This window comes from Schistocerca serialis, chromosome 11, assembly GCF_023864345.2.
Source record: "Schistocerca serialis cubense isolate TAMUIC-IGC-003099 chromosome 11, iqSchSeri2.2, whole genome shotgun sequence".
Classification (NCBI taxonomy): Eukaryota; Metazoa; Arthropoda; class Insecta; order Orthoptera; family Acrididae; genus Schistocerca; species Schistocerca serialis.
The window spans coordinates 205,020,696-205,046,504 of record NC_064648.1 but is presented as its reverse complement, the minus strand read 5'-3'; the positions used below and the strand labels follow the sequence as shown (position 1 = coordinate 205,046,504).

General features: G+C 42.1%; 1 protein-coding gene across 1 annotated transcript in view; it reads left to right on the top strand.

Annotated features, from left to right (window-relative positions):
* Positions 1-25,809, top strand: part of LOC126426657 (activated Cdc42 kinase-like) — a 386,532-nt gene that overhangs the window by 239,927 nt on the left and 120,796 nt on the right. Inside the window, exons 15-16 of the mRNA XM_050088543.1 lie at positions 5,040-5,141; positions 12,801-12,998. Coding sequence (XP_049944500.1) covers positions 5,040-5,141; positions 12,801-12,998 — 300 coding nt within the window. The remainder of the gene's footprint in view (positions 1-5,039; positions 5,142-12,800; positions 12,999-25,809) is intronic.

Below are 25,809 nucleotides of genomic sequence, written 5' to 3'. Positions count from 1 at the left end.
TTTGCTATTTAAAAAATATTATCATCTCACAGATGTTCAGGGTTAAGTACAAAGCCTGTGAAACATTTCAAGGAATGGTTACAGATGAATGGGCAGAAACAACACAACAGATAATACAGTATAAAAACCAAAGTCGCAGGATTTTTTTATTTTTTGCATTATTTATGAAGGTTTTCTGTGTTCGCTCTTTGTCACACAGCACACATGTAATATGTAGTCCAATTCTACCCACGCCCAATCGAAGGTACAAGGAATGATTGGAAAGTAGTGCATAATAATTTTTTTCTTCCCTGGTATTTTTTTATTTTTTATTTTTTACAGTATTTATGAAGGTTATCTGTGTTCGCTCTTTGTCACACAGAACACATGTAATATGTAGTCCAATTCTACCCATGCTCAATCGAAGGTACAAGGAATGATTGGAAAGTAATGCATAATATTTTTTTTCTTCCTTGATACTGCAACTGGAAGGTTGAAATTTCGCAACAGTAGAGTTTGAAGTTTGCACCACAGACGGTATTTTGTTTTCATGTGCAGCTATACTGAGAGTAGTCTGAACTACTAAACAAATATGGCTCAGATGTTAATATTGTCAACTTGTGAAGAGCTGCGGAGTGTAGTTCAATATTTTTGGGCCAAAGGACATAAACAAAGTGAGATTCGCAGGGACAAGCGTGGCATGTATGGAGATGACTGTATGGACTGGAGCAATGTCTTCAGGAAGCGTGCATTCTTAGAAGAGGGCTGTGTGAACCCTAGCGATTTTTCCACGCTCCAGGTGGGCGGTGACATCTGCAATCTTGCAGAATGTTGGAGCCATCGAGGCAGCAATTTTGAATGACTGGTGTGTGCAACTGCAAACCTTATTGCAGCAGTTCAACATTTCCTCCAGTGTGATGTATGAAATTGTTCACGACATGCTGAAATCTCGTAAAGTTAGTACTCACTGGGTGCCTAAGAACCTGGCAGACAACAACGAGGGCTAGTGAACGAGGACAAGCTTGGGTCACTTCAGGTGTTACGCCACAGGTGGGTCTGACTTTCTGAAAGGAATCGTCACTGGTGATGAGTTGTGGGTTTACTACTACACACCCATAACCGAGCAGGCCTCTATGGAATAGAAGTATGCTGGTTCCCCAGTACAAAAAAAATTCTGAGTGACTCAGTTTACTAGAATAGTGCTTGTGATAGTGTTCTGGGATGTGCACAGTGTGTTATTGATGGACTTTGCTGAACAGGGAAGCACTGTGAATGGGGCAGCCTACATTAAAACTTTGGTTAAGTTGCAGTGTGCCCTTCATGATAAATGCCACTGCATTAATGCTGACTGTGTCAAGCTTCTTCGTGACATTGCGCGCCCCCGTGTTGCTTCTCCTGTTTGTGAGAAAATTTCCAAATTTGGTGTGAGGTGCTCTAGCACACCGTACAGTCTGGACCTGGCATTGTCGGACTTCCGTCTGTTTGGTCCCGTGAAGAAATCCCAGGCAGGCCAATGCTTTGCAACAGATATGGAAGTGAAATCGGCAGATCGCTTTACTCCAATCAAACGGATTTCTACAAATAGGGCATATTGAAACTGATACCACAATGGGAGAAATGTGTTGATAATGTTGATGATTATGTGGAAAAGAAGGTAAAAGATGTAAGTTCATTTGTGATTTTTTTTTTGTTTTGTTATCTTTTAAACATATTGGTAATAAAAAATAATTGTGCATTACTATCTGATCTTTCCCCCTATAATAAATTGCACCTTAAAGAATGGATTGCACCTTGTTTTTCTCTTTGTTAACAAAGTGACAAAAGAATCAAATCTATAAGATCCTCAGCAGGACAAACAGTGTTTAAAGCGAATTTATATTATAGACAAAATAGCAAACCAAGGAAATTCAGATTCCCATTAAAGAACAGATTATGTTCTGGACTACTGTCTACTGGTCAGACAGCTTGACAAGAAAGTAAACGTACCATGAAAATTACAAAACAAATGTACGTTCCATTCATACACCTTTTTACTCAGATGTTTCATTGCTGCTGCCTTTGGAACTAAAACCACTGGATGCTCGTTCCAGATCGATGATTAACGAATCCATTATTTTGTATCTAACAGCTACTCTGCAGTTATCTTTTACAGTAGTACGCAGGCGTCCCAGTCCACAATGCTGATTTTGTGTGTTGTTTGCTGGATCACTCTTTAAATGAAGTAATTTTGTCTACCACATATCTTTCCATCTGTGCCAACACCAGTTGTGTGGGATTCAAAAGGCAATGGTAAGGAGGTACTCTCATCACCGCGTGACCATGATGCAGAGCTATGGAATCAATTTCATATTTTTTTACCACTGGCGTTTGAAATCTTAATGATCTCCAACATCTCTGCTCTTGTTTGTGTTTCAATATGTGGTTCGTTATTTGCAGCCATAAGACAATACCACTTTTTATCAGAAGGCAGCAGCTGATGTGGAAACCATTCTCTAAATAATTCTCCGTAATTTTTGGCATGATAGTTTGGGTTGCTTTTCAGTTTTGCTGCGAACACAACTTTGCTTTCAGCACAAATTTGATTGCAATGGAACTGGAATGACACATTTTTAGAAGCCTTCCTATTCTCAATATAATTTTCAGGCTGCCTGTTGTGTGCCAAATAAAATTTCTAGTGTGGTTTTGATTTACCCAAGGCTCATTCAAGTAATACACAGCTCACAGTCCTTCTGATCCAAATTCATGCTTGTTCTTAGAAATTATGTCCTACCAACAGCAATATCACTACACTTCATTAAAAATTTCCATTTGTCACTGGATTTTACATATTTAACTCCGAAGTTCTTCAGTATTCCTTGCATTGTTTCCATGTTAGCTTATTTTACTGCCTCGGCTTACCCACAGATACTCGATTGCTTCTGAAAAAATGATGGTCAAAGTTTTTAAGGTATTTTCCAGGTATCTTATGTGCCGCTCACTGCACAATATCCTCGGACAAAACGGTGGCTTCTTAATTTTACTCCTCGTGTTTGAAACCCTGTGGTGTCACAGCCAGACACCACACTTGCTAGGTGGTAGCCTTTAAATCGGCCGCGGTCCATTAGTACACGCCGGACCCGCGTGTCGCCACTGTCAGTGATTGCAGACCGAGCACCACCACACGGCAGGTCTAGAGAGACTTACTAGCACTCGCCCCAGTTGTACAGCCGACTTAGCCAGAGATGGATCACTGACAACTACGCTCTCATTTGCCGAGACGATAGTTAGCATAGCCTTCAGCTACGTCATTTGCTACGACCTAGCAAGGCGCCGTAGCATTTGATATTGAGATTATAACATGTACCGTCAAGAGCGATGTGCACCAATTGTGGATTAAAGTTAAGTATTACATCAGTTGTGTACTTTATTTGCTACTATTAATTCCCTTAACTGTTCCAGACCTCGCGCCAGTCAGCGTGTAATTAAACGCGTGCATTTCGGCCTCCTCTAGCAACACGGTGTTGGCTCTTCTGCCAACACTTCAAACCCGATTATCACTTTTATTTCTATTTTTTATTTATTTGCCCACGTCTGTAGGAAATTAATACATGAAATGTTTTTCACTGTATGTCAGTATAACTTCACCCTTTTTCATCAACACATTGCATGATTAATTAATTTGAAAAGAAAAAGATAGAAAATTATTTGAAATTGTTTTCGATGAAATTCTTGTAGTCTATCTTGACTGACAATTAAAGTCTGTTATCTTTTGTGCACGGTTTGCCATGAAATTATTGCCAAAGTGTGAACTCGTCACCAATATCAATGACATTTCTTGCTAGAGTGAGATTCATACGAATAAATGTCAATGAGGTAAACCCGCCTTCACATGGAGCTTGTAGTGTATGAAATTTCTCTGTCTACGATTGGTATCATACAAGGGAATGCACTAAATCTTCCTGAAGAATAAACATATGAATAAAATATAAAACTTAATATAAGAAACACAAACACACACATACCAAATTCAAGCTTTCGCAACCCACGGTTGGTTCATCAGGAAAGAGGGACGGAGAGGGAAAGACGTAAGGATGTGGCTTTTAAGGGACATGTCTGCCTGTGTCTGTATATGTGTGTGTGTGTGTGTGTGTGTGTGTGTGTGTGTGTGTGTGTGTGTGCGCGCGCAAATGTATACCTGTCCCTTTTTCCCCCTAAGGTAAGGCTTTCCGCTCCTGGGATTGGAATGACTCTTTACCCTCTCCCTTAAGACCCACATCCTTTCGTCTTTCCCTCTCCTTCCCTCTTTCCTGATAAAGCAACCGTGGGTTGCGAAAGCTTGAATTTTGTGTGTGTGTGTGTGTGTTTGTGTTTGTTAGTGTCTCTCTCAACATACCAACGTTTTTGTTTGGTAAGTTACATCATCTTTGTTTTTAGATACATTTTTCCCGCGTGGAATGTTTCCCTCTATTACAAATTTAATATAAGAATTGATATGAAAATAAAAGATCAGAATATGAGAATTTAAAGAGAATATCCCGCTCGACGTACTATACACATAAGTATTATATAATAAATTTGTGACACTTAGTGTGAAATCCAGTTGTAATTTTACAATTAATGTAATGCCCTTGTATCCCCCAATTTGAAAAGAAAGATTAATGTAATGCCCTTTAGATAAATGAAAAGAATAAAAACAAAATAAAAGAAATAAAAACTAATACAGTTTTGAACACAGTTCACAAAATTAAGAAGCCGCAACACTGACCACTGTGCCTCCATTTCATCTGAGGGTATTGTGTGGTAAAAAGCACTTAAGGTACCTCGAAAAGTTTGACCGATATTTTTTCAGAAACGGCCAAGTGTCCACGAATAAGCTGAGACCGAATGAAGTTCTCGGGATATCAAGTGCTGACACTTGGCATGTTCTCCTCGTGAGGACCGATCGTCTAGCAACGCAGCTGTCTGCCGTGCATCCCCGGTCCAGAGGCCGTCGGTGCTGTTTCAGACTACTGTGCTGACCAGTCGTAACAGATACGTAGTAAGTCGGGTCATCACAATTTGCTTCTCGTTTTGTCTTCCAGGTGAAGCCCATCTCGGCATCGGACGAGAAGACTCTGGACAGTGCGATCGCGATGGCGCACGAGCTCGCCGCGCGCTCCATGTCGGAGCTGGACAGCGGCGGGGTGGCGGGCGGAGGCGGCGGGCCGAGGACGGGGTCGGGGGTGGGGAGCATGCAGGTACATCTACATCTACATCTACATGATTACTCTGCAATTCACATTTAAGTGCTTGGCAGAGGGTTCATCGAACCACAGTCATACTATCTCTCTACCATTCCACTCCCGAACAGTGAGCGGGAAAAACGAACACCTAAACCTTCCTGTTCGAGCTCTGATTTCTCTTATTTTATTTTGATGATCACACCTACCTATGTAGGTTGGGCTCAACAAAATATTTTCGCGTTCAGAAGAGAAAGTTGGCGACTGAAATTTCGTAAATAGATCTGGCCACGACGAAAAACGTCTTTGCTTTAATGACTTCCATCCCAACTCGCGTATCATATCTGCCACACTCTCTCCCCTATTACGTGATAATACAAAACGAGCTGCCCTTTTTTGCACTCTTTCGATGTCCTCCGTCAATCCCACCTGGTAAGGATCCCACACCGCGCAGCAATATTCTAACAGAGGACGAACGAGTGTAGTGTAAGCTGTCTCTTTGGTGGACTTGTTGCATCTTCCAAGTGTCCTGCCAATGAAACACAACCTCTGGCTCGCCTTCCCCATTATATTTTCTATGTGGTCTTTCCAACTGAAGTTGTTCGTAATTTTAAGGCCCAGGTACTTAGTTGAATTGACAGCCTCGAGAATTGTACTATTTATCAAGTAATCGAATTCCAACGGATTTCTTTTGGAACTCGTGTGGATCACCTCACATTCTTCGTTATTTAGTGTCAACTGCCACCTGCCACACCGTACAGCAATCTTTTCTAAATCGCTTTGCAACTGATACTGGTCTTCGGATGACCTTACTAGACTAAATTACAGCATCATCTGCGAACAACCTCTCAGCAAGAACTACTTACTGGTCCGCTTACATTTGTTGGGTGTAAGATTAATTTTTCTTGCACCATGAAAGAGGTTGTGACTGGTAATTCGTGGATGACCTTGGCTATAGTAAGGGGTAATGAGAAACCTCTTCTTGGCCTCGAGTCTTATTACGACAGAGACATTATTGCTTTTCGTACATTTGCAATAGGAGTTGTAGCAGACAGGAATTATGGTACCTGTGTAGTGACAACAGACAAGCCATTTTCCTTGTATACGACGAACAGGAGGAGGATTAATGCAAATGAGAGAGTTAATATTTGGTGTAAGATTGAAGGAGTATTGACTAAATATATTCACTCTAGAAACATCCCCCAGGCTGTGGCTAAGCCATGTCTCCGCAATATCCTTTCTTTCAGGAGTGCTAGTTCTGCAAGGTTCGCAGGAGAGCTTCTGTAAAGTTTGGAAGGTAGGAGACGAGGTACTGGCAGAAGTAAAGCTGTGAGTACCAGGCGTGAGTCGTGCTCGGGTAGCTCAGTCGGTAGAGCACTTGCCCGCGAAAGCAAAGGTCCCGAGTTCGAGTCTCGGTCCGGCACACAGTTTTAATCTGCCAGGAAGTTTTATTTTGCATTTGTTTCTGGTGGATTTGGAAGAAACGGCATTGAGATAAGGGAGCGCTCTGCCATCACTCAGAGGGTGAGGGGGCGGTCTCATCTCGTCACATTCACTGGATGTCAGTTGAGTTTCTGTAGGTGGGTGCCGCTGGCTGTGTTCTGTTTTGTACTTCTCGTGTCATTATAAGAGTGTAATGTGTGCATTGGCTACAGCTGTAGCAGAGAAAATCTCGATGATTTGTAGAAGCTCTCTCACTACTCATTGTGAGACTGCATTTGTAGTACCCCTGCCACGGCTACGTATTGCCTGTTCAGTTGATGGAAGGTATCGAGGAAGGGCAGGTTGTTCAGATCACAGAATGAGAAGGACCCACGTGCTCATTTCTCTCTGAGGATGAGCTTGGACATCAAATCTTTATTTACTAACAGCCCAGTAACAGATATTATGGAGGTTGTTGGGGCTAAAATTGCCTTTCATACACGTGTGTTCAAAAGTATCTGGACACCTGGCTTAAATGTTTGTAGCGCCCTCCGTCGGTAATTCTGGAATTCGGTATGGTGTTGGCCCACCCTTAGCCTCGATGACAGCTTCCACTCTCGCAGGCATACATTCGATCAGGTGCTGGAAGGTTTCTTGGGGAATGGCAGCCCATTCTTGACACAATGCTGCACTGAGGAGAGGTATCGATGTCGGTCGGTGAGGCCGGCACGAAGTCAGAATCCCAAACCATCCCAAAGGTGTTCTGTAGGATTCAGGTGAGGACTCTGTGCAGTCCAGTTCGTTACAGGGACGTTATTCTCGTGTAACCACTCTGCCACAGGCCGTGCCTTACGTACAGGTGCTCGATCGTGTTGAAAGATTCAACGCCATCCCCGAATAGCTCTTCAACAGTATGAAGCAAGACGGTGCTTGAAACACCAATGTAGGCCTGTGCTGTGATAGTGCCGTGCAAAACAACAAGGGGTGCAACCCCCATTCATGAAAAACTCGACCATAGCATGTCACCACTGCCTCTGAATTTTACTATTGGCGCTACACACACTGCCAGATGATGTTTGCCGGGCATTCGCCATACCCACACCCTGCCATCGAATTGCCATATCGTGTACCGTGATTCGTCACTCCACACAACATTTTTCTACTGTTCAGTTGTCTAATGTTTACGCTTCTTATACCAAGCGCGGTGTCGTTTGGCATTTACCGGCGTTATGTGTGGCTTGCGAGCAGTCGCTTGACTATGAAATCCAAGATTTCTCACCTGTCGTAGTCCTTGTAGTGGATCATGATGCAGTTTGGAATTCCTGTGTGATGGATGGTCTGGATAGATGTCTGCATGTTATACATTACGACCCTCTTCAACTGTCGGCTGTCTCTGTCAGTCAACAGACGAGGTCGGCCTGAACACTTTTGGGCTGTACGTGTCCCTTCACGTCTCCACTTCACTATCACATTGGAAATAGTGGACCTAGGGATGTTTAGGAGTGTGGAAATCTCACGTACAGATGTATGACACAAGTGACTCCCAATCACCGGACCACATTCAAAGTCCGTGAGTTCTGTCGAACACTCCATTCTGCTCTCTTACTATGTGTGATTAAATTAGATTAGATTAGAGTAATACTTGTTCCATAGATCATGAATACGACACGTTGTAATGATGTGGAACATGTCAGGTTAATAAAAGATGTCTGTACAAGATAATACATTACACAAAATATTGTGTGACACGAATTTTTTTTTTTTTTTCCCCCCCCTTAATTTATATCTAAAAGTTCAGCCAATGAGTAGAAGGAGTTGTCATCTAGAAATTATTTTAATTTATTTTTAAATGTTAGTTGGCTATCTGTCAGGCTTTTGATGCTGTTTGGTAGGTGACCAAAGACTTTTGTGGCAGCATAATTTACCCCTTTCTGTGCCAAAGTCAGATTTAACCCTGCATAGTGAAGATCATCCTTTCTCCTGGTGTTACAGCTATGCACACTGCTATTACTTTTAAACTGGGTTGGATTATTAACAACAAATTTCATAAGTGAATATATATACTGTGAGGTTACTGTGAGGATCCCTAGATCCTTAAATGATGTCTGCAGGAGGCCGTGGGTGGGCTCCAGCAATTATTCTGATTACACGTTTTTGAGCAATGAATACTTTTCTACTCAACGATGAATTACCCAGAATATGATGCCATACGAAAGCAGTGAATGAATGTAGGCATAGTAAGCTAATTTACTGAGATTGTTGTCACCAGAATTTACAATAACCCTAATAGCATATGTAGCTGAACTCAGACGTTTCAGCAGACCATCAATGTGTTGCTTCCAGTTTAACCTCTCATCAATGGACACAGGTAAAAATTTTGAAAATTCTACCTTAGCTACAGACTTCTGTTCAAAGTCTATATTTATTACTGGAGTTGTGCCATTTACTGTACGGAACTGTATATACTGTGTTTTATCAAAATTTAAAGAGAGTCCGCTTGCTGAGAACCACTTAATAATTTTGTGAAAAACATCATTTACAATTACATCACTTAGTTCTTGGTTTTTGGATGTTATTACTATACTTGTATCATCAGCAAAAAGAACTAACTTTGCATCTTCATCAATGAGGAATGGTAAGTCATTAATGTATATCAAGAACAGTAAAGGACCTAAGACCGAACCCTGTGGGACCCCGTACTTGATAGCCCCGTAGTTTGAGGAATCAGCTGTTGTTTTAACATTGCATGAACCACTTATTTCAACTTTCTGCATTCTTCCAGTTAAGTATGAATTAAACCATTTGTGCACTGCCCCACTCAAACCATAATCATTTAGCTTATCTAAAAGAATTCCACGATTTACACAATCAAAGGCCTTTGAGAGATGACAAAAAATACCAGTGGGTGATGTCCGATTATTCAGAGTATTTAATATTTGATCAGTGAAAGCGCATATAGCATTTTCTGTTGAAAAGCCTTTCTGAAAACCAAACTGACATTTTGTTAGTACTTTATTTTTACAAATATGGGAGGCTACTCTTGAATACATTACTTTCTCAAAAATTTTTGATAGAGCTGTCAGAAGAGAGATTGGGCGGTAGTTACTACTGAGGTCGCTGATACGGAGTACCTGGCAGTAGGTGGCAGCAAACTGCACCTAATATGAACAGCATATGTTTATGGGGTGTCCGGATATGATTGATCACATAGTGTGTGTTTATACAGTGTTGGCCATCCAAAGTGCAACACCTGAAGGAAGCGTCCAAGTCAGATGAGATTTGCAGCACGCATTTGCGGCAATGAGACATCTCCGTGACTAGCATTTCAGCTGAGGTGCCACTAGTGCAACCTGCAAGCGCTGTATAAAGAGGGAATAGGTGGCTGTGTGGACGGATTGAAATTGTTCATTAGTGCAGTTGTTCCACATATGTCTCACAGAATACAGGTGTATCTTTTGAGCCTGTTCCAGAATTTTGAGAGGAAGAATAGCTGCCTATAGGAACTGCAGATCATCCTTCAGAGAAACTGTTGCTGCTGTTTAAGGAATTCAGATTATCCGATTCTTTATAAATATGTTCCAGATATTTTGGTTTTTGTGATATGTTTCACATTGCCCAGAATCTCATCACTACAGGCTTACTGAATGAAAAGTGTGTATAATCTAATCTGAAATTACAATGAAATTCAGACCTTTAGCTACTTACAGGGGTTGATAAAAATGTGTGCTCCAACCGTGATTCGAACCCGGGACTTCCCGCTTATATGGCAGACACACTATCCGTCTGAGCCATCGAGGACACAGAGGATAGTGCCCGTTGTAATGGTACTTGAATTACGTAACCATTACGGCACCCCAACTCGACCTCTCGATACCAGCAATATTCTACTGTGTTTCTGTAAAGTAGTTGACATATTTCTGAGACAACATTCAGATTTGATTTCATTAATGTAGAGGTACTTTGATACATCGATATGTTTGTACTGCAATGATATTATTCTTATGTATATTTTTTCTTTTGTCACTATGATTTCTGATGTACTTGTAACTCTGATTTTTGGGCACGTAAGCGATTATTATTTAGTTAGAGTTAGAGAGTCGGACCTTGAAAAAGTCAAGTCTTGGACGTCATGTTGGAAAGACGCATATTGTAGTCAACTTATAAAATGTGAACTTTAACAGTGAGGAAGATCTTTTCAAGTATGTTTTGTATTGTGAAGTGATGTTTTGTGTGTTACGTGATACTGCAACAAAAGCAATAAAAAAGAAGTGTAACTTAAATTCGGAGTGCTGATTACTTTTTTTACATCACCTTTGAATATCGCATAATGAAACCTAGGCCTCTTTGCATCCGAGCTTGGAATCATCACCACCTAGATTTTCGACGATTGAGCCACGATTTTACAACGAGACCAGCGAGGGAAACACGAAAAGATGAGTGCCTAGTTTATTCATTATTACATGAAATGACTTTATTAACTGTGCTGTAATGACACCTGCCACATAATAACTTTGTTGTTGCCCGAAAATGCAGTGTTTAGCAGCGTGAGCAACACCACAATCATTATTAATTTTTGACCTTTGTTGTGGTAGGGTTGTTAGACCCTGCAGGGACTGAAATCTGTCACGCTCCCCGTGAGACCTGTGTGTCCAACTTACTGTCCACACACTACATTTGTGATGCCCCTGTCCATATCTTCATACGGATAAGTCTTACCGGCCAGTGATCTTCTGCAGTGCAGATGCACTCACATTGTCCGAACTCTTACGTGAATCAGTAGATTGACTGCCGTGAGTAATGAGTATAGTGGGCAGGGGCACTACAAATTTAGTATGTGGACAGTAAGTTAGAAATGTGGGTGTCACATTCTAACAACCCTACCACAACAAAGCTCAAAATGTAATAACAATTGTGGTGTTGCTCACGATGCTAAATACTGCATTTTTGGGCAAAAACAAAGTTATTGTGTGGCAGGTGTCACTAGAGCACAGTTAATAAAGTCATTTCATGAAATAATGGATAAACTAGGCACTCGTCTTTTTGTATTTCCCATGCTGGTCTCGTCGTGAATTCATGGCTCTATCGTCGAAAATCTAGGTAGTGATGATTCCAAGCTCGGATGCAAAGAGGCCTAGGTTTTATTCTGCGATATTCAAAAGTTTTATAAGATGTGTTTCACAAACCATTCTTGAAGATTAAACCTTTGAAAGTTAGCACAATGGTGATGTTAAAAAAATAATCAGCACTCCGAATTTAAGTTACACTTCCTTTTTATTGCATTTTATTTTGTTGCAGTATCACATAACACACAAAACATTACTGCACAATACAAATCATACTTAAAAACATCTTCCTCATGTTAAAGTTCACATTTTATAAGCTGACTACAATATGCGTCTTCCCAACAAGACGTCCAAGACTTGACTTTTACAAGGTCCGACTCTCTAACTTTAATAATCGCTTACGTGCCCCAAAATCAAGAGTTACAAGTATGTCAAGATCATAGTGACAAAAGAAAGAATACACATACGAATAATATCATTGCAGTATAAACACATCGATGTATGAAAGTACCTCTACATTAATGAAATCAAATCTGAACGTTGTCTCAAAAATATGTTAAGTAGAATATTCCTGGTATCGAGAGGTGGAGTTGAGGTGCCGTAATGGTTACGTAATTCAAGTACCATTACAACGGGGAGTGTGCCAGAGAGAAGTCTGTGCAGGAGCACTATCGTCGGTGTCCTCGACGGCTCGGACGGATAGAGCGTCTGCCACGTAAGCCGGAGGTTCCGGATTCAAGTCCCGCCCGGTCGATATTTATCGATGCCTGTAAGCAGCTAAATGTCTGAATTTCTCTGTAACTTCATTCTTCGAGAGCTGCGAGATCACCAACGGTGTCTGTTCTTTCGGATATGTCCGTAAGAACAGATACCATTTTCATATAATTTAATCTAATTCAGTGGTAAGCTTAAAATCGGCTGCTGCAAGTTATACAGGCCAGAGGTAAGAAATATGTAGTAGTTTCACCTTAGAAATTTTCCGAAATCTTCACCAGTTAATGCGACAATGTAAGGTGAGCTTTTGCGTTTGAGTCCCGTTCTGGCACAGTTTTAATCTGCGAGTTCGAAGTTAATATCGAGCTGTTCGTACCACGAAGTTGCAGTATTTTGCCGACGTGACACCGGTCTCGTGTTGCAGGGGAGCCCCCCGGAGTCACCCCACACTCCAGCCGGAGGGCGACGCAAGTTTTCGTTCCGCTTCCCTGCCCCCTCCGCCTCCTCTCTGTCCGGCGGCGGCGGGGGTGACGGTGGCGGTACCGGCACGACGGGGCGTGGCCGCCGTCACGAGGTGCGGCGCACCTTCTCCGAGGAGGCGGCGTCCATCCCAGACATTCAGGTGAGTGCGACTCCTTTCAGGAATTCCACAGTATATCCCTACGTGTCTACTATATTCTGTGAAAGTGGAGGATGGCAGTATTCGGCTCTCACATACTTCCTTCGAGGGTTCCAAATATCTATATTGAACGGATAAAGAAAATTGATTATGGAGAACTTACTTCTCTTTCGTGACTTGTTTCAGAATATCAGATTTCTCTCTGGAGTTCTCCTCCAGAAATTGCCAATTCCTTTCATCAGCATCACGATGTGACTCAGCTGTGCAGCTAAAAACTTCTCAATTAACTCATTGCATCAAATTCTGATAAAGTCCAGATTTTTTGACGATTGTCTACATTGGCACCGTGACTTTTGTGATACTGGTTAGGCTGTCACTCTTAAAGTCAGAGGATGGCATCAAACTGGCTAGGTAATGAAACTTCCTGGGAGATTAAAACTGTGTGCCGGACCGAGACTCGAACTCGGGACCTTTGGCTTTCGCGGGCAAGTGCTCTACCAACTGAGCTACCCGAGCACGACTCACGCCCTGTCCTCACAGCTTTAGTTCTGCCAGTCTCGGTCCGGCACAAATTTTTAATCTGCCAGGAAGTTTCATATCAGCGCACACTCCACTGCAGAGTGAAAATCTCATTCTGGAAACATCCCCCAGGCTTTGGCTAAGCCATGTCTCCGCAATATCCTTTCTTTCAGGAGTGCTAGTTCTGCAAGGTTCGCAGGAGAGCTTCTGTAAAGTTTGGAAGGTAGGAGACGAGATACTGGCAGAAGTAAAGCTGTGAGGACGGGGCGTGAGTCGTGCTTGGGTAGCTCAGATGGTAGAGCACTTGCCCGCGAAAGGCAAAGGTCCCGAGTTCGAGTCTCGGTCCGGCACACAGTTTTAATCTGCCAGCAAGTTTCATATCAGCGCACATTCCGTTGCAGAGTAAAAATCCCATTCTGGCTAGGTAATGTCAGAGTGACATCACAGATATGCCAAGTTCTGAGGTGACGTCCTCTGCGGCGTGGATTGTTTACGCTCACTCTCCGGCCTCACTTGTGCCACTGCCAATTGTATCGGGTGGTAAACAATGTGAAGTCCTTATCTGTGATCTCTCTTTTGTGAATGCCCAATTCTGTGTATTACAAAAGTGTATAGCCAATGTCTCAATTGAAGTTGGCATTGCACGTTTCCACTGCTTGCCTAATCACGAAGTCCCAGTAGCTCAAAGTGTGAAACAGATTGTTATGTTTATTCACCACACTGTGCTGAGCAGTTAGTTTGTAATGACCAACCTGCTACCAACTGCTGCCAAAGTCTGAATGTGTGGTAGAGTGCCACTGTGATGTTGCAAAAGACACAGTTTGTACGGGTGCACTCCAAAATGAAATTTGATATTTTGAAACAGACTGTGTGGTCAGATCATTGTATGGTTGTCTTTGTTTTTATCTTTCCTTGCTTCCCCAAATCATTTAAGGCTCAGTCAAACAGAGTGCGAGCACGTGCAGTGATCCAGCTGCCTGAGGCATTTGTTGCGAGTTAGTTGGTTGCTGTGCGGAAGACACGAGTTGCGTTTCCTTGAGGAAATTAAAATTATAATTATATTACGTTAATAGTAAAAGAGGAGACTTTTATGAATTTCAATATCTTTGCAGGGAACTACAGTCTTGTGAAGACCACTTCTTTAGTTATTTTTGTACGTTTTTTGGAAAGTTTGAAATGTTACACAAGCTCTATAAGCAACTAAAGTATCAACATTTCGACCATCTTTTCAGAAATCTTCTTCAACGCAAGGGAGTGGTAGGTTCTGGAGACAGTCTTTACTTGTACTGTTGTATTTCTTTTGTCAGGTCTACATCTATAACTGCATCTACATCCATTCTCCGCAAGCCACCTGAAGGTGTGTGGCAGAGGGTACCTTGAGTATTTCTATCGGTTCTCCTTCCTATTCCAGTCTCGTATTGTTCGTGGGAAGAAAGATTGTCGGAATGCATCTGTGTGGGCTCTAATCTCTCTGATTTTAGCCTCATGGTCTTTTCGCGAGATATACGTAGGAGGGAGCAATATACTGCTTGACTCTTCGCTGAAGGTATGTTCTCTAAACTTCAACAAAAGCCCGTACCAAGCTACTGAGCGTCTCTCTTGCAGTCTTCCACTGGAGTTTATCTATCATCTCCTTAATGCTTTCACGATTACTAAATGATCCTGTAACGAAGCGTGCTGCTCTCCACTGGATCTTCTCTATCTCTTCTTTCAACCCTATCTGGTACAGATCCCACACTGGTCAGCAGTATTCAAGCAGTGGACGAACAAGTGTACTGTAACCTACTTAAAGGAATCCTAGAGCCTTTGTTTTCAGACTGCATTTCTCTAGGATTCTTCCAATGAATCTCAGTCTGGCATCTGCTTTACCGACGATTAATTTTATATGGTCATTCCATTTTAAATCACTAATGCCTACTCCCAGATAATTTATGGAATTAACTGCTTCTAGTTGTTGACCTGCTAAATTGTAGCTAAATGATAAAGGATCTTTCTTTCTATGTATTTGCAGCACATTACACTTGTCTACATTGAGATTCAATTGCCATTCCCTGCACCATGCGTCAATTCATGCAGATCCTCCTGCATTTCAGTACAATTTTCCATTGTTACAACCTCTCGATATACCACAGCATCATCCGCAAAAAGCCTCAGTGAACTTCCGACGTCATCCACAAGGTCATTTATGTATATTGTGAATAGCAACGGTTCTACAACACTCCCCTGCGGCGCACCTGAAATCGCTCTTCCTTCGGAAGACTTCTCTCCATTGAGAATGACATGCTGCATTCTGTTATCAAGGAACTCTTCAATCCAATCACACAATTGGTCTGATAAACCATATGCTCTTACTTTGTTCATTAAACGACTGTGGGGAACTGTATCGAACGCCTTGCGGAAGTCGAGAAACACATCATCTACCTGGGAACCCGTGTCTATGGCCCTCTGAGTCTCGTGGACGAATGGCACGAGCTGTGTTTCGCACGATCGTCTTTATCGAAACCCATGGTGATTCCTACAGAATAGATTTCTGGTCTCCAGAAAAGTCATTATACTCAAACTTAATACGTGTCCCAAAATTCTACAACTGATCGACGTCAGAGGTATAGGTCTATAGTTCTGCACATCTATTCGACATCCTTTCTTGAAAATGGGGATGACCTGTGCCCTTTTCCAATCTTTTGGAACGCTACGCTCTTCTAGAGACCTACGGTACACCAGTGCAAGAAGGGGGGGGCAAGTTGCTTCGCGTACTCTGTGTAAAATCGAACTGGTATCCCATCAGGTCCAGCGGCCTTTCCTCTTTTGGGCGATTTTAATTGTTTTTCTATCCCTCTGTCACCTATTTCGATATCTACCATTTTGTCATCTGTGTGACAATCTAGAGAAGGAACTACAGTGCAGTCTGCCTCTGTGAAACAGCTTTGGAAAAAGACATTTCAGGTCGCTACTGATCGCACATTCTGGGATGACATAGGGTGTTTCTCGGGCAGGTATTTGCTAGGCAGTAGCGAAGCGGTGCTGCACGGCAGTTCTCTTGCAGCCGCCTGATTGTAGCATTGAACTGGGGTCGTGTGGAGCGACTGGCTGGTAAACACATGCAGTCTACTGGAGTAGCATCTCCAGCATCCGGGCCATCGGTAAGTTGTAGCTGTCCTCCCTGTTCATTCTGTTACGGCAGTTAATTATTTTGACAGCCTCCTACATTTTTTGCTGTCACTGTTACAAAGCAGAGTGAGTACATGAGCTTCTTCAAAATCGATAGATTTGCCACAGTGCTGGTCCCGTGTGTCTTGTAACCGATTTGTCACATTGCCCCAGTTGTACACAGTGTTTGTGCTCCCACAGGGTGAAAGCTAATTGCTTTCCCAGTTTCACCGACCTGGACATCGTCACGTTCCGATCGAAGTTTGTAGGTGCCTGCAGTGTAAAGAGCATCTACAGAATTCTTTGTAGGCCTCGCGTATGTAACAATCTTTACTTCGTGTTGCCCAGTGGGATTGCAGAGTGGCCGAGTGATTCTAGGCGCTACAGTCTGGAACCGCACGACAGCTACGGTCGCAGGTTCGAATCGTGCCTCGGGCATGGGTGTGTGTGATGTCCTTAGGTTAGTTAGGTTTAAGTAGTTCTAAGTTCTAGGGGACTGATGACCTCAGATGTTAAGTCCCATAGTGCTCAGAGCCATTTGAACCATTGCAGAATGAGATGTCAGTAGTCAGATAACAGCGGAAATAATGCAATATGCAGTGGAAGACTGTGACCAGAATCCGGCAGTCAGTCAACCGAAAGAGTACTGCAGCAAAGACGACTAAAACACCAGCATTTTTGTTCCTTTAAGTGTTTCATAATGGTGCAGTCAAACACACAAAAAGACCGATGACCTCGCTGTCTGGTGTCCTCCCCCAAACAAACCAAACCCCAAATACACAAAATGATATTATTCAAATTGACACTGGCTGTTGTACTGGTTGTTACTTATCTCGTTTCTTAGATAACTGAAAAATTGTGGAATCTTACGCGGTATATTGTGGTAGGACCACACTCTCACCACATGTTTTTGAATGAGTATAATACGAGTAGTTCCAGCACACTTTCAGCAAGACTTATTTATTAGTAGCTGCTGAAAGATTACACACTGCAGATCTTGTTTGTCTAGGGGTTCTCGAAGTTTTGTCTGCAAAATAATCATTCCAAGAAGCGTGGCCTGGGTTTTCTTCTTGTTTGAAATAAACACTACCAGATCTGAAATACTTTCTGCTAAAAATTATATTTATTCATACTTTTTGTTTACTAACTACACCGTATTCACTATGAACATTGATACTCTAAATGCATTATACTGCATTGGTCACATAAACACATCCATCTCCCTCCAATACCAACAAAGAAGTGGCGCGCAAGCCAACATGTGCCCGGAAGTTGCAGAGATTCCTGCATTCTAGATTCTTTGGTCTACTGACCTTAAGGGGGGTAGGACGTCAAACGGGTCGACTTGGAGCAGGAGAGGCACCACAGGACATTTTAATTTCCACTGTCTATACTTTTACAAATTAATTCATAAAACTTTGTCAGCATGACCAGGAAGGATTCAGGATTCACACTCGTAGCAGTGGAAGTGCAAAAACATAACAAAATTATTTTGTTTTAGACATGAAATTTCATCACTTTTTCACTTACTGTTGGCTGCATTGGTTGCTATAGGTACATTTTTCTTCACAAATAAGAGAGATTCTTTGATGAATTTAGTAGAGCATGCAAACCATACTTACAGGTGTATGAAACTCTAGAATTTTCCAAATCTATTAAAAACTGTGGTAAAAATTGAGATAATTAAGTAGAAAATTTGATTTTTTTGTAATCATAAAGTTTAAAACGTAACAGCTCATTGATTTTTTCATAAATTAAATAGATTCTAGAGTTTCAGACACCTGTAAGTATGGTTTGTATGCTGTGCAAAATTCATTGAACAGTCTCTCTTACTTATGATGAAAAGTGTACCTATAGCAACAAATGCAGTCAATAGTAAGTGAAAAAATGATGAAATTTCACATGTAAAAAAAAAAAAAAAAAATTATTTTGTTTTGTTTTTGAACTTCCGGTGCGACGAGTGTGAATCCTGAATCCTTTGTGGTCATGCTGACAAAGTTTTATGAATTTACTTGTAAAAGTGCAGACAGTGGAAACTAAAATGTCCCGTGGTGCCTCTCCTGCTCCAAGTCAGCCCGTTTGATATCCTACCCCCCTTAATAAACTCCAAAGATACATATAAATAAATACATATAAATATACAGCATTTAACATCTCAAACGAATCCATTATTTCTCATAAAAGAAAATGTTCATAATTAAATAAATTAAACATATTTTCTGGCAACATGATGAAATTACCTTAAGTCTTTACTGTGGGCATTGTAGTTTTTGCATGAGATAAACTTTATCTCCGACAGTTAATTACATTACACTGTGGAAGCGTACAAACTTGTGTTAAATAGGCTCGTTGACCTCAATATCGTGACTAAATGGAGTTTTGCACCGTTAATGGTTAGTCAAAAGCTAGAGAGGGAAAATAATTAGACATCCCAGAATTATATTAAATGATATTCCAGAATCATACTTTGGTGTTGTTATGTACAAGTTTAGTCTGTGGTTAGGAATAATTATGGTGTACTAGTGTTCTGAGCATATTATGAGCATGATTAAAGGCAAACATTAAAAATGCTGTAATATTTTTAATTATAACCATGAACAACAGATTTACATGTCAGTTTTTGACATACTCTCCCTGACATTGGATACACATATTCCACTGGTTTGAAAGTGCAGAGATATCACAACGAAAGAATTCATTCAGTCGCGTGTGTAGCAAGTCGTGCGTCGCAGTTTTCGTGTCTTTGCGCCTTGTGAAATGCCTGCCTCCCATTGCTTCTTTGAGTGGAGTGAACAGATGAAAGTCAGTAGGAGAAAGGTCTGGTAAATGAGTAGTATGTACTAGGCATTCAAATTTAATTTCCTGAATAGTCTCAAATGTCTTACAGGCTGTATGTGATCATGCTTTGTCATGCTGTAGCAATGCTCATAAAGTCAGAAGTTCTCATTGTTTACTCCCAATTGCAGAGTGAAGTTGTTTCAACATGTCTTAATAAAAAATTGTGGTTACTGTCACTCCAGAATTACTCCATTTTCATTTCAGACAAGAATTAGGATGACTTTTCCAGCAGACGGCCAAGTGTGGAATTTTTTTGGTTTCGACAAAGAACTTTGGCACCATTCCTCGCTTGACCTTTTTGTTTCCGGTTGGTGACAGTAGACCAGAGTCTTATGGCACATAATGATTTTTCTGAAAAATGAGTCACCTTTGATGTGGATACGCTGCAAAAGTTCTCCACAGGCATAGACACAACGGTCTCCCGATACGGCAGTCAATTGACGTGGCACCCACCTTATCGTAGTGCAGTACATTGTGAACAATACTCTGCACTGAACCAGTACCAGTCTTCATACCTGTAGCTGTTTTGTTCAGAGTTGCGCACCTGTTCTCCTGTATGAGCTCTCCACTAACGCAATATTCTCATCTGCCGCTACTTGGTGAGTGTGCCCTGGTCTTGAGGTATCGACAGAAGTTACATGACTTTTAAACTTTCTATGCCACTCGTACACTTACTGAAATGACAACTTATTGTTCTGCACTGTCCTCTTTTGATGACTTTTGATCATTCCGACTCCTCCGCTACACAAAAAATGTGTCACAGATGACTGCTCGATCCCGGTGCATGTGGATAGCGGGGCAGCCCTGTTGTTGTAGGTGCTGCTGCCCTCTCCTGCATTTTAGCATCACTCTATATCCATCTGTTACTTTCTGAACCTCAAGGAACACTGCTGCCAGCTACAAACTTCATTACATAACTTTTTGAAATTTTAAGAAGCTTTTAAGGTTTTCATTTGAATTACTCTCGTAGTATATCAGTTGATCTATATTTTGTACAGGAACATTCATGTGGTGGTATATGTTCTGCAAGTGTGCATTTATTTATGAATACATAGAACAGATTAGTACGTATTTTACAGAGACCTGTGGCCAGTCACAGGTAGGGCAGGGGTTTTTCCTCGTTCCAGTCTCCCAGAATGGCCACAGCTTCACCTGTGGGGTTAAGAAGGCCGGGGCAACAGACCCACCAATCTCCCCCTCCTAGTTCTGTGGCAAATAGAAGGGCTGCAGTTGGCTTAATAGTTCGATCCTGAGCTCGTGTGACAAGCTGTACTTTACGTTCTCATTCAGACTTGCACAAACAAGGGTGAGTCAAATGAAAACCGTAAATTTGTAACAACAAATAGAAATTTCGCACCATTATCCTGTAAGTTGGTAAGCGTGTTACAAGCAGCGTGCAGAATGGCTTGTAGATGGCAGCATAATGCAGATGCACACATACCATCGCAGTATCAGTATACAGATGGCCGCCATTTTCACCAGGGAAGAACAGCATTCTGTTATTCGGTTTTTGCATAGTGAAGGTGTGAAACCTATTGATATTCATCGGCGAATGAAGGTTCAGTACGGTGATGCATGTTTGTCACAGCAGCAAGTCTACGAATGGAGTAGGAAGTTCACAAATGGTGTGACTGCAGTGGAAGATTCAAATAGTGTGACGTGCTCCTCGTCCGGGTCAGGCACAATGAGTTGTGACTCTGCAGAACATTGCAGCAGTTGAAGCCATACTGAAGGAAAACCACTGAGTGACACTGAATGACATTGCAGCATGTTTACAGATTAGTCAAGGGTCAGCACACCACATTGTGCATGATGTGCTCCAGTTTCACAAAGTGTCTGCAAGATGGGTGCCACGGCAGCTGACTCCTGAAATGAGAGAACGACGTGTCGATGCTTGTGAAGAACTTCTTCGGTGCTTTGAATGAGAAGGTGATGGCTTCCTTGCAAGAATCATTACTGGGGACGAAACCTGAGTTCACTTCCACCAACTGGAAACGAAGAGAGCGAGCAAGGAATGGCGCCATTCCTCATCACCAAAACCAAACAAGTTTGAAACAGAACGGTCAGCAGGGAAGGTTATGCTGACTCTCTTCTGGGACGAAAAAGGCGTCATTTTGTAGCATTACATGGCTAGAGGGACCAATGTCACCACTGCATCATACACAGATCTCCTAAAAACTCATCTGCGGCCTGCAATCCAATCAAAGCGACGTGGATTGCTGTCAGCGGGTGTCCTTTTGCAACATGACAGTGCAAGGCCCCACACTGCCCGTAGGTTAGACACTGGACTCGCATTCGGGAGGATGACGGTTCAATCCCGCGTCCGCCCATCCTGATTTAGGTTTTCCGTGATTTCCCTAAATCACTCCAGGCAAATGCCGGGATGGTTCCTCTGAAAGGGCACGGCCGACTTCCTTCCCCATCCTTCCCTAATCCGATGAGACCGATGACCACGCTGTCTGGTCTCCTTCCCCAAAACCACCAACCAACCAACCACACTGCCCGTACAACAGTTGCAACAATCACAGACTTGCATTTTGAATGTCTTCCTCATCCACCATACTCACCAGACCTTGCCCCAAGTGATTTCCATATGTTTGGACAACTCAAAGATGCAATGGGATGAAAGAAGTTCCGTTCTGAAGAAGAGGTACGCCACGCGGTGCACGAGTGGTTGTGTGGACTACCAAAAGAATTTTTTTCTCAAAGAATTTATGCACTTCGTAAACGCTGGAGGACTTGCATTGAGCGTGGGGGAGATTATGTTGAAAAGTGATACAGCTTTGTACCACTTCTGCACAGTAAATAATATTTTAAAAAATAATTAAGGTTTTCATTTGACTCACCCTCGTATTTCTTTCCACACTGAGCCTATTTCGATGAGTTTTTGTATTCGTTGTGGCTCATATAGTACAAAAATACGTTTACACACACCAGATCGATGAAAGCATTTCATTCCTTCTGGCATTTTTCACACTCACTCACCACGTGCCATTTAGAATATTGTGAACTGCCAGCTGACCACCACAGGCAACAGCAGTCTAGTGCGGGGACTCACCTCCCATTTTGACCGAGACAGTGCCACACATAGACTGTGCCAGGCTGTTCACTCCCTGTTTGACTGAGCCTTTAAGGTGAATTCTGTGGTGGTTTCTTTGACGAGGCTGCTACTGATCCGTAGCTGTTGCTCAGTTTGTAAGGAGTGTACTGTGCACGGTATGTGGAATCGAACTTTACTTTTTCGCGTTCTCCATTTCCAATGTGTTGGCGACAGCTAGCTAGATCAAGAAATTTGCTACTGATCGATTAAATTACGTATTTACAATTGCAGACTCTCGTGTGATGCCAGACTGCTGTTCTTATCGAGTGTTATGTTTTTTTGTTGTTTTTTGTTATTTTCTCATTAGATTTAATGCTAGTATGATGATGCAGAGTGGTTAGCATTTCCGCTGCTCTCTCTGACACAATGCACGGTTTTCTGAAGGTACCGTCGGAGCAGTCTTCTTCGGACGACTCCAAAAGCAAAGATTCGGAGCATGTAAGTTCGGCAAGAAGCTATAAAGTGAATTTACACCTGTGCTTACTGTTTCTGCAAATCTGTCCGCTGCCGACAAAAGGATTGTGCTTGCGTGTTCTCTTCTGTACTACGTCGTGTCAGTCGTGTCGCCTTTCCTATAAACTTCTTTCGCAAGAGCAGCTGGTCGGTGGGGCATAGAGTGGGGGGAGAAAGGGGGGGAGGGGGAATCCATCATGTTAATAGCTACCGAAATAGTCCAGTTTTCAATCAGTTTTATAGCGAAGCCTGGAGGAAAGTAGATTGCTGATTAAATCACACAGTAGAACAGCTTTACATGCAGTGACTGACACTCACACTATATCACCTATGAGCAGTTTGATATTTCTGTCATCATTGAGTAGCCTGTCTCTTCTAGCTCACAGTTTGTCTGCAGACCCTGTCTCCTGTAATTTTCTGCTTTGATGTACTCTGTGCCTCCATTGTATACCTCGTGCAAACTCGCTAGAAGAGGTCAACAGGACGTATAGTAGATTGAGCCAATTTATTAGAGAAAGGTGCAAAAATAATTTCCTACATTTTAAATTAAATTTTCGGAGTTCTGTTACCGACATCATTACACTTTACTGATCTCGAGACTACATTATACCGGGTGCCCATAAAGTCCCATTACTATTTCATAAGATTACAACTTTGAAACTATTAGAGTTAGGGCACTGAAGTTTGTAGTAAAATATTTAACAGATCTCATAGTTTTTTTTTGACAGAATCAGTGTGTGCCCCTCTCATTGCTGGTATAACATCGTAACACAGTATTAGAGTTCTGCCCTGCCCGTGTAAGTGTCAGTATTACAGCAGCAACAGTTCTGATTGCCGCATCAGTTCGTGTACCAATGAGAGCAATGTCATTGACTGTTGTTGTGTACATACAACCTTTGACTTAACCCACAAAAAAAAGTTTAATTGTTCAGCGTTGGGAGGGATGGGGTTCTGCTGCGGAACAATTGTAACCCGTGCACCTCTCAGAAATTTGGCATGTGGGCATGTTCAGTCTCTGATGTGGGGATGCATCATCGTGCTGCGAGATGACAAACGGCTGCAGTTTTTCAATCTGTGCTAGCAGGAATTTTCTCGGGAGAAAAATAAATGGGCCTGTCACCCTATTGTGCATTAGAACACAACAAAATTTAAGCTTCAGGCTACCACAGATGTGTTAACATCTCTTGTGTGTGTTTTTCGAGTCACAGGTCGTAATGTAGTGATTCGAGTGCCCAGAAACATGAAACGTTACTTCATCTGAAAACGGGCACTTTGTCACATAGTCATCATAAGCTTCTGTGGAGGCTAGCACAGAACGTACAAATGTGCAACATAGAGGATGATCACTTCACTGCTTTGCTTGTACCATTAGCACGTGCATAAAGGTGTAACTGCTTATTATGTAACACTTCACACACAATTGATCTTGCTTTCTGCAGTTCACTCAGTGCACATTGAATTAATTTCTAGGGACTGTGCCGAAATGCGGCTTGTGCCCTGTCTAAGCCTTTGACACTGCGTGTCTCTTTAAAAATTTTTAACCACCCCATTACATTTGTTTTTGCTAGTGATACCCTTCCTTTTCTGCCATCAAATGCTGTCACAGAGCTAGATTCTGTGTACCAGACAACACGTTGCACCGTGTCCTGGTCTGTTGCCATTTTGATACACCCATAGTCAAAATCTGTGACAAGAACACTACAGAAAAACATGATTGAGAGCTGATAAACATTTTACAGGAAATCACAATCCTCTGTCTGCAGTAGTTTCCAAGTTCTGATTTTTTAAAATGAAAGTGGAGCTTTATGGTTGGAAGGTGTATACTTTCATGAGGTTTCCCCTCTTCGTAATGTGCAGAGTTAGCTTTATACCCAGTGTTAATTTTTTCTGTGGATTTCACTTTTCATGGTTCCTCATTGATAAAAACTAATTGAATCAGCTTTTTTAATGACAGTAATATGCTGATATGCTGCACTGGCTGTTGTAGCTTGCATTAGGATATCCTTTTATTTTGTGTTTTTCACTACTGCACAATTTCAGCTGTGTAGCCATTTCAAAGTGTAGTGTATCACCTGTCAAGGTCCCTCACGTTTTGTTTTTTCTCTCAGGACTTGTCTATTCATAAGCATTGGAATCTGGTGATAAGTCAACATTTCTTTTACATGTGCAATTTTTCTTAGACGGTCTTCTTCATTTTCTCTGACCTTATACATACATTGTGTAGGAGCATGTATTTCCTGTTGGTAAAAGCTCTTGTCCTGTGCTTATAGCCACATTTTCAGTGCACAACTTACATTTTCATCATCTTCAATGTCTGTCCCTCGTAAAGAATCTGTAAGTGGTCCGAACAAATATAAGGGAGCGTTCAAAAAGAAACGAGCCGGAGGCATAATTACAGAAACCAGTACTTGTGTGTTAGAAGTATTGATCCTGGCTGTCGAGACACTAGTCCCACTGTGAAACGAGGTGGTAAATGGCTATCTCACAAAATTCCCCAGCCGGACGTTGTCGTCCGAGGTAAATCGTTTGCCCCGCAGTGCGTTTTTAAGGGGACCAAAAATGGCATAATCACAGGAAGAGAGGTCCGGACTGTACGGAGGGCGGAAGAGAGCCTCCCATTTGGGAGTGCCGTGACTGTGTTGGCTGTATGAGGCTTTGCATTGTCGTGGAGCAGATTGACCCCACGGGCGAGATTGCCCGGTCGTTTCGATTTGATCGCTTGACGAAGGGTGCTCGAGGTTTGCGAGTAACGCTGGG